At 40.9% G+C, this 11,404-nt stretch overlaps 1 protein-coding gene across 1 annotated transcript; it reads left to right on the forward strand.

Moving 5' to 3' along the window:
- Positions 1-235: 235 nt before the first annotated feature.
- TMEM41B (transmembrane protein 41B) lies at positions 236-11,404 on the forward strand. Its single transcript, XM_069016771.1, has 7 exons — positions 236-471; positions 2,275-2,392; positions 3,403-3,531; positions 5,166-5,259; positions 6,098-6,202; positions 8,015-8,153; positions 8,574-11,404. Exons 1-7 carry the CDS (start codon positions 387-389, stop codon positions 8,741-8,743), a joined length of 840 nt encoding a protein of 279 aa, XP_068872872.1. The 5' UTR covers positions 236-386; the 3' UTR covers positions 8,744-11,404.

An 11,404-nucleotide genomic window follows, 5' to 3' on the forward strand; every position in this document is an offset into this window, starting at 1 on the left:
CCGCACCGTATTTACCACTACTGAGCGCATCCCCGTTACCGTATATACCCACACGGGTACGCCGAAAAGGCGGTGTTACCGTATTTACTGCCACTAACCCGCCACCGCATTTCAAGGACGTGGAGCCCAACACGTGCTCCTGTATACCACGGCAAAGCCGTAATGCCCCGAGAAAAGCGCATGCGCCGTGAGACGGCGGGGGCGGGAGCGCGGCCGCGACCCGGTGGGGTGAGGAGAGGAGGAGCGGCCGGTCCCGCCTCCTCCTTCTCCTCCTCCTGCCCGCGGCTGCCGGTGCTGCCGGTCCCGCCTCCTGCTCCCCGCGGCTCCTGGTGCCGCCGAGGCCTGCCCCGGCCCTGACTCGCCGGGCCCCGGGGCGTCGCGGAGCCATGGCGCAGCGGAGGGCGGCGGAGCGCGGGCCTTGCCAAGCGGCGGCGGCGGAGAGCGCCAGGCACCAGCGGCAGCTTCTGGAAGGTGCCGGGGGCTCGGGGCGGCGGGAGCGGGGGTGACCTCGTCCTGGCATCGGACGGTGCCCGATGCGGGAGACAGTGCCCGGTGCGGCTGTCGGTGCCTCTCGGCGCCTCGGGCATCGGCCCCGTTCCGCGCGGGCTCTGGGGCGGCCGGGCCGGGCCCCTCACGGTGCGTGCGGGGTGAGGCGGCTCCCGCCCTGCGGGAGCCGAAATGGGGCACCGACCCCTTTCCCTTCTGCCCTGCGTGAGGGAACACGCGTGGTTTCATTTCTCTGTGTGTGCGTGTGTTGTTTGTGTTATTTCACTACCGGCACAGCTGAAGTATAGAAAGTAGAAGTGCCAGAAAGCGCAGTGGGCTGTGTTTTTCTTTTTTGGCCCTATAAGTTGCTTTTTTATTTATTTATCTGTCCTTTATTTTGCTCCTTGGAGAAGTTGTCAGAATAACCACGGTTACAGTGCGCTGGAACAGATTGCCCAAAGAGGGTGTGGAATCTCCCTCACTGGAGATATTCAAGAATATCCGTGTGGATGCAGTCCTGTTCCATGAGCTCTGGGATGACCCCGCTTGAGCTAGGAGGTTGTACCAGATGACCACTGTGGTCCCTTCCAGCCTGAGGGTTCTGCGATTCTGTGGTTGTACCTGCTTTGTGGATGCTCCCTTTGGCCTCGGCTGACCCAGCGCACACCTGTGGGGTCGCACTGACCTTAAACCTAAAAAACCTTAAAGCCCATAAAATTGCTAGCTTGCCCAGCCGGCTCTGTGGGTTTCGTCATCCAGTCGCTGCATTTCACAACAGTGAGGTGTCACCGTGACCCGCTTGAGTGTTGTGTGTTGGCATTGTAGTTGTGCCAGCAGCATGTGCGAGAGAAAACACAGCCTCGGCTCTTGGAGTGTTCTTCAGGTGACCCTGAGTGTGAAGCTGGGTGAGCCTCAAAGTGCCTGAGGAGAGAGTGGTTTAATACATGCCCACATCCACACCCCGGTGTGGATGCAGAGAGTACTTAGTGTTCATTTCAGTTTTAAATTCTTAATGTGTGTAGTTGCATTTATGTTAATCAGAGTATTGCACATATGTGGTCATTTTGATAAAAATCTAAGATGCAGAAGAGGCCTAAAATGTCATTGTGTCTCTTACTGCCCTCCCATTGCTTCCACTACGCAGGAATTTAAGAGCTAATACACACTTATGTATACCCATAGCCACACGAGTGTAAAATATGTGTAATTCCCAAGACTAGGAACTGTGATCTTTATATCACAGGCTGGTGTGTGTGTGTGTTTATACAGGTTTCCTCCTAATGAATGTGTCTCACCTAACTGGCTGTGTCTGGCAGCCTTTCATTAGGGGGAAAAAAACCCCAAAATCTGTTAATGAGTAGGTTTCAAAGTTATGTTGTATGTCCTGGAAATTTAACTTCCAAGTTAAATCTCTAGTCAATTAGACTGGCAGAAAATTTCTGGCAAAAAGGAAAACATATGTATGGCATACGTTGTTTAGCTCTGATTTTTCTCTTTACAAATGTATTTATTAATTAAGGCCTAAATTCTTATGGATCATAGAGGTTGACTTCTGTGGGATGTTTGCCAGTGTAAAAACTTCAACGTTGTTTGAAAGTTTTCCGGGAATGTGACCGATGTGTGTTATTGAAAGTGTTGGTGGGAAGATGATGTCCACAGAGGGTTTGCTTTAATATTCCCTTAAAGGATAAGTCTGGAATCTGTTGTAAGTTGTGAGGGATTGATTTTTGTTGTTTTGTTTAGGTAGTGCTGGGTTTTTTTCTAACTTTGTTTTATGTTTAATTTCAGGGAAAGCTCTTGCAGAAGGTGGATCAGCTCGGACATCACTTCTTATTTTAGTGTCCATCTTCTTATCAGCTGCTTTCCTTATGTTCCTGGTATATAAAAATTTCCCACAACTTAGTGAGTAAGTATGTTATGAAAGTTTAATTTATCAGTTATTTATCAAATAATTTGCTTTTCAGTATCAGATTGTAGAGGAGCCTGCATGGGGATATGGCACAAAATCAGAGAATTTGTCTTGATCTAAGGTTTCTGTTGCACAGTGGAGATCCTGTGTTTTGAGGTGTTAGCACATTATCAGTGGTAACTGACTGTGTCCTTAACCTTCTTCAGATGAGAGCCAGAGTGTGCTTGGTTCAGTCTGGGTTCACTTTAAACTTCCTTGTGCCTCGGTAAAACTGGAGGCTGCCACCAAAGGGGAAATCCTTCTTCCTTCCTAGCTAAACTTTGCCTTCTCTTTTTCTCCTCCTTGTTGCACCCAGGACTTGTGTTGGGAAGGCAGGCAGGCTGACAGGTCTGCTTGTCTAACAGTTTTCTTTTCCCTTTTAGTAGTTAATTTTCTGTCTGATTAACTTGCTCAACAAGGTCAGTTTGCAACAGCCTGATCCCTAAGTCTGATACAGAGGAAGCGAAGACACTCAATTGTGCTGCCCAGAGTTGCACCAGATTAAGGTGTGACATGAGATTTTGCCCTTAGAGCTTTATTTGTTTGTGAGGTGAAGTTCTGCCACTCCTGCTGCACTTCAACTGTTATGACCCCAGCACTCAGGCAACTGCAGTTGGTTTTGGCTGAAACATTGGCTCCTTTCACTTGCCAAGGATTGGTTTGTGCAATTATTTCTTTTTGGTCAGTACTTGGTAAGAAAAAAAACCTGGAAGAGAAGCACATTATTGTACTGAATAAAAAAAAAAGGTTGCAAATACCTAAAATTGGGGATTTTCTAATATAAACCACACTGTAAATATTAGGTATTCACCTGAGAGCATTATTACAACAATAATCATGGTTTGTTTGCTGAAGCTGTAATTTAGTGATGTAGTGTATCAAATTATCTCTGTATTCAGTAAGTAATTGTACTACACTGTTTGATTATATTTCCATCATTCCTGCTTTTTTTTTTTTTTCCTCTCCAGAGAAGAAAGAGAATGTATAAAGGTTCCTAGAGATATGGATGATGCAAAGGCCTTGGGAAAAGTCTTGTCCAAATACAAGGACACATTTTACGTTCAAGTGTTAGTGGCTTATTTTGCCACATATGTTTTGTATCCTTTTTCTGGTATAAAGGACAGCTTTGATGTAGTCGTGCTTCTCTGAAAAAATAAGTGAAAAATACAAATTGATAACTTCTTGGTCATGGGTGAAGTTTAACATACTTTGTTTAATATAGGAGTGTCTACAAAGAGACACAAATATTTTAATCTTGGAAATTTAGAAACATTTGTCTCTATATTAGGCTTGGTCTCACTTTAGTGTTATGATAACTTTTAAAATAAAGTGAATTTTGAGGTAGAAATTACTGTTCTAAAGGAAGACTGAGACTATTGCACTGCTCTTCCTTGAGACATTCAAAGTTCCACATAAGGGTAGTTTGTAGAATATTTAGCAGTATTTCTGAAGGAAAGTATTTTGATCCATCTTTCATGTCGGCACTGCCCAAATTCAGAAAACCCAATCTCTGTTTTCTTTTAGAGAGATGAATTTCTGAAGTACTTTCTGTGTAGGGAGACACAAAGGCTACCTGTGTTCTGTGTTGACTTCTTTTTCCTGAGTGCTGAATATATTAATTAATCATTAAACACACTCTTAACTGGAACACTTAACTAAAGGTTAATAACTTTAAAGCTGTGGAAGAGGTTTGTTTCACAGTTTTAATGCAGGAGGCTTTCATAACTCAGGAGAGTCAGCACTGAACGTGCCACTAGTAATTATCCTTCAGCTCATTCTTTTAAAATATTTCACAAAAAGTTTCATGTTTTCCAAGTTATAGATCTATGAAGAAAATTAAAATGTTAGTGTCTATATTAACAAGGAGGAGAATAAATTGGCTCTTTATTGAGCTGCTCTAGGAGCTGATGTGATGACCTTTACTGTCTCAGCAGCAGACTCTGATCAGTTTCTAGGCATGGTACAGTTACCTCTGAACCTTGACGTTGCTTAGCAAAAGCTGGACTGACTGTAATGGACTCAGGAAGATTATTGGACTTTCTAATATTTTGGTCAGTTCAACTTGGGTAAAATAGTGTGCAGGTTTTTTTTGCTTTATAACTTTTGTATCCAAAGTGAGCAATGCATCATAGTCTCAAGTATGCCTTGCAAGCCTTAAATCCAACAACCTGCTTGCTTATGCTGCAGAAGCCTAATTTTTGATTAAAAATTTAAATTTAAAAATTAAAAAATTTCTGACTGAAATTAGTGGTCAGCTATTGTAATTAGTGATTACACCAAGCCTATTTGTAAGGAAGTAGTAGCTGACTTCATACATTTCAGTCTTCCATGAAGCTTGTGCTTATGGGCTCAGACAGGTCTGTGAACTTTCCAGAGAGAATATCTGAAATTGCACATCTCTAGTCAACAGTGTAAAATCAGAAGTCTGTGTTTCCTGGAAGTCACAATAAATCCTCTGTGGCAGCTGTAGCACAGATAAAGAGAAAAATGCAGTCAGCTTTTATTACTTACTGACTTATTTTTTTGTATGTGTAGTGACAAATCTGCATCTTGTTGCTCTGTGCTTGCACTTCTTGTGCTACTCCACAAAAGGCATTTTGAAGTAAGGATCTTGAGGGGCCCTGCCTATTTATGGTTTTTCAAGTTGTAATATGTATCCTGACTGCTTTTAAAGTTAGGAAGTGTGTAGCTTTTTAGAAATGTGTTTTTCCCTTGACTAAGATGCATCCAGCTTGCAAACATTTGCTATTCCTGGGTCTATATTTCTCAGTATCCTGTCAGGGTTTCTTTATCCCTTTCCACTGGCCTTATTTCTTGTTTGTTTGGTAAGTATGGAAAGTAGTTTGTGAGGGCATATATTTTTATCCATTTGGAGTACAACCAAGCATCTGAGCAGCTTCCTATTGGAAATGATCAGTCTGAAACTGGCATACACTTCAGTTTCTGATGAACTACTGAGTTCTTACTCAGCTCTGCTGCAAGAATTACCCACAAAAATTCGCTGTAGCATTGGGTGATGATCCAAAACACTGAGCTGTTTCTCCAGGTTTTCTTAATAATGAAGACATTCGAGTGTGAATCAGCCAGAGTTTCCTTTACTCTAAATTTATTTAGCATCTGCCAGAACCCAGTCGTAATTTCACAACACAGTTACTGTGGTTTTATTATCACACTACAAAATACATGTGGTTTATAACTGGCTTAAATATTCAAGAAGCTTAGTTTAAGATTTGAAATGTATTTTTTCAAGAAGCTTTAATAAGTCATGGGCCAAAGATGCAATCATAATGAGCCTTAGTATTGAAAAGGTAGGGAGGACCCTGTTGTTCAGTTTTCATGTTTGAATTTCTTTAATGGCATTGTGCCTCTTACTTGCAAAGCTTTCACTGTTCAAAGTCTTAAAACTGCAGAAGCACTCGATATTAACTGATAAGTAATCAATGTTGTCTACTTTGAGTGCTAAGATTGATTTAAATGCCTTGGAAATAAACTGTCTTGGGTCAACAGCGTACTTGGGGAGTGTGTACGTACTGCTGGAGAAGAGCCCTGATGGAGGGCTGCATAGAAACCTGCTCTAGCCAGGCTGTGTAGTTTATAGGGACACAAGGCTGACATTAATTAGAGTTGCTGCTCATTTATTGTCTGTTTTGATTTTTTTTTCAGTGCTCAGGACTTGGAGCTTCATTTTGTTATATGCTTTCCTACCTAGTGGGACGTCCTGTTGTGTACAGATATTTAACAGAAAAAGCAGTAAAATGGTCAGAACAGGTACGGTTTCTAGAGATGCTGGAACTTAAGATACAAAATGTGTCATGGAATAGCATGGAAAACTAAGAGGTCTTGTGCTCATGTATCTCATTACACAGAAGGGATTCTGGAAGTATTCCTGATTTTATGGTATTTCCCATGAGAAATTTGTTCTTACCTAGGAAGTGTTTGCAACTGATCACCCCCCTGGTTTATTTAGTGTCAGTAGGAAACCTCTCCAGTTACAGATAATTTAAAGTAATTGCTCTCTAAGCATCAGGACTAATGAAAGCTGGGTTTGTGTTTTTGTGTTGGAGGAACCTGTAGCTGTATGTCCGATTGAGAAACATTAATTTGATGATGTTATTGTAGTTGGAGCATTTAGAAACGTTCTCTTACAGTATCTGGTAACATTAATTTCAGCAAGTCTCGATTGTGAGGTGAACCTAAAGGTTTTGCAGTACAGCAATACAGTGTGATTTGTACTTGACCCTATGTGTCTTTCTTTGATACTCTGAAACATTCAAACAATTTTTTTTTTTTTGCAAGTATGAAGCACATGTACTCTGGTCAAGATTTTTTTGAGTCACATAAAAATGCTTTCAACTTGTTCCTCATTAGATAAGATCTGGAGCTGTCTGGCACAACTGACCTTGTTAGATTATATAGTATTATTTTGACTCTTGACCCAAGTAAATCTTAATATTGCAGTATAATCTTGAGACTATTCTGAGTAGCAAATGGTTACTATTGCCATTAGTAGAACTGAGCATGTGATTTAAAATTGCACGTGCAGCTCATATCTCACTGTTTCCAGGTTAATTGGACTGTATCATGCTTGTATATTGAGGTTAAGCCATTTTATATGCAGCATTAATCAATATTTAAATATTTGTCCTTCATTAAGATTTAAAAAACCCACAGTGCTCCTGATTTTGGTGTTACAGTTAAATTTAAATTTGGTTAAAGCTGCAAAACAGGGTTGTGACTGTGGTGAGCTGCGATGTGAGATTTCAGGTGGAATTGCAATCAGACCAGGTTTGTTTTCAACTGTTTGAGGCTTAATCTTAGTGCAGGTCTGCCAGGATAGGCCAGAACTGTGGATGCTTGGCAGTCCTTGCAGCTTGGCTTGAGGTGACACTTGTCTGGAAGGGCTGATGTGCTAGAGACAGGCTGGAAGGAGAAGAGGCTTTGTTGTAGCATTGGTGTAAGGAGCTAGGCTAGACCTAAAAACCTAATTAATACTGTAAATGAAGTTGGAGCTGTTGTTGCTGCTGGGCAAATGTTAATGCTGGGCACTATGGCCTATGGGGAGACAGGCTTTGGAACTGTGCTGGGAGCAGCCACCTCATGAAGTTCAGAGCTGGCACCTGGCTGAGTTTCCAAGTGAGGAATATAGCTGTATTTGAAGCTTGATCAGAGGTTAGGACAGAATGGATTGAGGAACGAACTTCCTTGCTAGTTGCTGCAAAAGCTTTAGGAATGAGATTAGAGACTGGCTCTGTTGACTGGGCCAGAATTAGGCAGAGGTGATGTGCTAAAGTTAGAGTAAGGCCTGTGGCTCTGCCTATGACTTATTTGCTGCTTGAGTTGGCTGAGTCAGTCAGACACATCACCACTGTGCTCTGTCACACACAGCTATTTCCAGGCTGATCTCAGTACTATCTAACAGGTGAATCACTTCCCCACATCACACATTTTTAACTGATTTTTATGTTTACAACATGTAAATGTCTACAAAAGACAGGGAAAAAAACCCTTTAAACCTCTACGGTTGTGTATTTTCAAGGCAGGGATTTTTTAACCAAATGTTTGGTTTTTCTTTTTTGGCAGGTTGAACGACATAGAGAACATCTCATTAACTACATAATATTTTTGAGAATAACACCTTTCCTTCCCAACTGGTTTATCAATATCACATCTCCTGTAATCAATGTGCCATTGAAAGTGTTTTTCATTGGCACTTTCCTAGGTAAGAGTTGTGGCTAGTGAGCCACAGTTTGGGGTGGCCAGAAGAAGGGGTATACACTATAGATTTTTTAATTGGCATATTTTTGCACATACTTTTTAATCTGGCTGGGAAACAATCCAGTATTTTTCCTTTATGAACTTAAAATCAGTTTGAAAGGAGAACTTGAAATCTGCAGAGCCTAAAGAGCAGAGATTATTTGCCTGGTCTCCTGTATTTGAGTTTGCATTAAAAATATTAAGAATGGCATAAAACTAGTTCTTTTGATAAGGGGTTTTTGTCTTTCAATTCTGTATTTACAGCCCTCTTAAAAAAGAAAAGTACAAGACAACAAAATCTCAAGATTTTGGTGTTAAAATTTGGATGACTAATTATGTTTTTTTTCACCTATCAAGCTGTTTTTTCATCCTTTCCTTGCTCCAGGTGTAGCACCACCGTCTTTTGTAGCCATTAAGGCAGGAACAACGCTGTACCAGCTTACAACAGCAGGGGAAGCTGTTTCCTGGAACTCTGTTTTTGTTCTCATGATTCTAGCCATCCTCTCCATCCTACCAGCTCTCTTCCAGAAGAAACTGAAACAGAAGTTTGAATAAGGATCAAACTGGACCAGAATTTCCCATACTTCATCTCAGGATCAGCACTTCTGATATTTGTATATTTGCTTTTCTATTGGATCTTAAGCAATTAAAGGGGAGGCTTGTAATTGATAAGAATGTCTTTAAATGAACACATGTCCTTAAATGGAAGGAAGTGTGTTCAGAAATGTACTGCATATAGTTTTGTAACCAAACCACCAGTGTTTTATTTTGGGAGGGTGTGTATGTGGCCCTCAGGATGAGGGAAGTGAGAACACAGATGTAACATTTTGCTCTAGTTATGTGCAGAGCAAAAATTGTAACGTAGACATAAACTACAGGTGATGCTTTCTAACACTTGCAGGAAAAAGCCCTGAATTATTCAGTCCAACTTTGTAACATTGTCTGTAGGCTCGCATGTGATCTGGTCTGAGTGCATTTCTCACTAACAATATTTTCCTTCTTTTTTGCCTTGGGGAGTTTCAAAATAATATAATGGTGCTCACTCAGAAACAAAGGTTCTTTGCTGTACTTTAACTACAATATAATTCTCATCCTGGTTGTTTACTTCTATTTATTAGTGCTGTATGGAATTAAATACTTGAACCTACATCTGCTTTACTTACTGGGTTAACAAAGGCAAAGTGTCACATCATTCCCTCTTGGCCCCTGTAAAATTTTATTCTGGGAGTGGATATAGGAAGGAGAGAGCAGCTTAGAATTCTTATCTTGGCTAGCTGATGATTTTTAAGTTCTAATTTTCATTTTTTTAGTGTTGATTATCTTGCCATTATTTCACTTGCATAGATTTATCCTGCCAACTTAAGAAAGTGATCATATGGTTATATAAAACTTGCAGTTCTCAAGTGATTTAAAAATGCTTAAGCAGTGTAATATTACCATTTCTCAAGCAATATGTAAAGAGTATAAAATTTCTCATTGCAGCTTGATTAGCTAAAAGAAATGTCAGGTACACAAACTGGTGCAGTTCCTATCAAACAGCTGATCCCAAATAATGTTCAGAGCACCATGGAACAGCAGGCTCTTGTGTCGGTGTATATAAAAATGGGGGGTTCCATTGTCTGCCAGGTCAGTGACTGGCAATGGGCAACCAGCCATGACTCGCCTTCAGTAGAACTCTCAGTGTATTCTCTCAGTAAGGTACAAGATACCTCCCCCTGTGCTTCCAGCTGTGGTAGTTTGTTGTCTTGTCAGTGGAACCCCGTAAAACAAGGCCCTGGTCAGGAACTGGGGAGCACACTCACGTTTTATCCTACTGAAACCAGTGCTGCTCATGTGGTTTAAGCTGATGCCCCTGCAGTATCTCGCTGAAAAGGGAGTTGCTGCTGGAGCACAGCAGCCTGTGCTCCAGTTCCAGGGTTTATTTGTCCGTGTCCTCGTGTTAACTCATGATCATATCATAGACCTTTGAGATGTTCATGAATGTGATAATGTAAAAGGTACTGGTACCTTTAAAGGGTTTATTCATTTTTGTAACATAATGTTAATTGACTGCTTCATTTCATCACAGTATTACTTGTAAATATATAGTAAATATTGATAGACCATTTGTCTTTTATTTAAATCCAGGCTGCACAGTAAATGATATTTTTTACATAAGTATATAAAGGAATTTATATCAGTTCTTTTTGCAAGTTTATTGTAAAATCATTCAGCTTCAGCAATTCTTTTGTTATTTAGAATTTACTCTAAAAGTGTACTTTGGCATTTAACACTGAACAGTGATTACTTTTATTGCTGCCATTCTAATCTCCAGCGCTCCTCTACCCAGGGGATTTATTCCGTAGTAAACCTGGATGTGATTGAGCCATGTGAGCAAGGGTCCCACAGACTACTGAGAGTGAAGCTGCTGTAGATGTACAGCCTACTTTTCTGCAGAGTTAACTTTTCATGCAGATGAACTCTCAGAATAAATTACCTACTACTTATTTTCCAGTGGCTTTTCTCAAAATTTGTCTCAATTCTTGGTCAGTAACAGAAGCTGTTTTAAAATCCCTCCCATGCTGTGTAAAGCCAATGTTTTGGTGGAACCTTGTCACTAAAGAAGGAACTGAACTCTCCTTCAATCTAATGTGACTTGTGCTATCACTTGACATTTTCACTGAGTTCTGTTTCACTATGGAGATGGGGATCAGGCTTTGTTACTGAAAACCTGTTGTGTTTCAGCCTCAAGACTGGCTTCCCATCATAATAACTAAAAGCCTTAAGACCTTAAAAAGGTTCAAAATAGGGTTCTTTACTTTTTCAAAACCTTAGCATTTTTTTTAAACCCATCTCTTCTGTGTTTATCTTCAGCTGCCAGCAGCCTGAGGTGCTTTCCTATCCCATGAGGACTTGTGAGGGTTGTGAAGAGTAAGGCAGACCTTGTGGAAAGCAAAAAAAGCACTGTGTTGTGGAGTACTGTACTAGCCTACTGTTTCCTTTAGGAAATCCAGCAAGTGATCCAAGAGAGAGCCATAACATTTCAACAGAAAAATAGTGGCTACCACGAAACAAACCAGGACATCAGAAAGATGTAGCTTTGTTTTTTAACTGCAAGGGATGTTAGGTGACCTGTTTATCTTTTGGAATTTTTTTGGTGATACCTGCATGACATCATTACTAAGTGTCTCTTGCCATTTGATAATAAAGCTGTTATATAAAATATGAAACACTGCA

The sequence above is a fragment of the Aphelocoma coerulescens genome, chromosome 5, assembly GCF_041296385.1.
Source record: "Aphelocoma coerulescens isolate FSJ_1873_10779 chromosome 5, UR_Acoe_1.0, whole genome shotgun sequence".
Classification (NCBI taxonomy): Eukaryota; Metazoa; Chordata; class Aves; order Passeriformes; family Corvidae; genus Aphelocoma; species Aphelocoma coerulescens.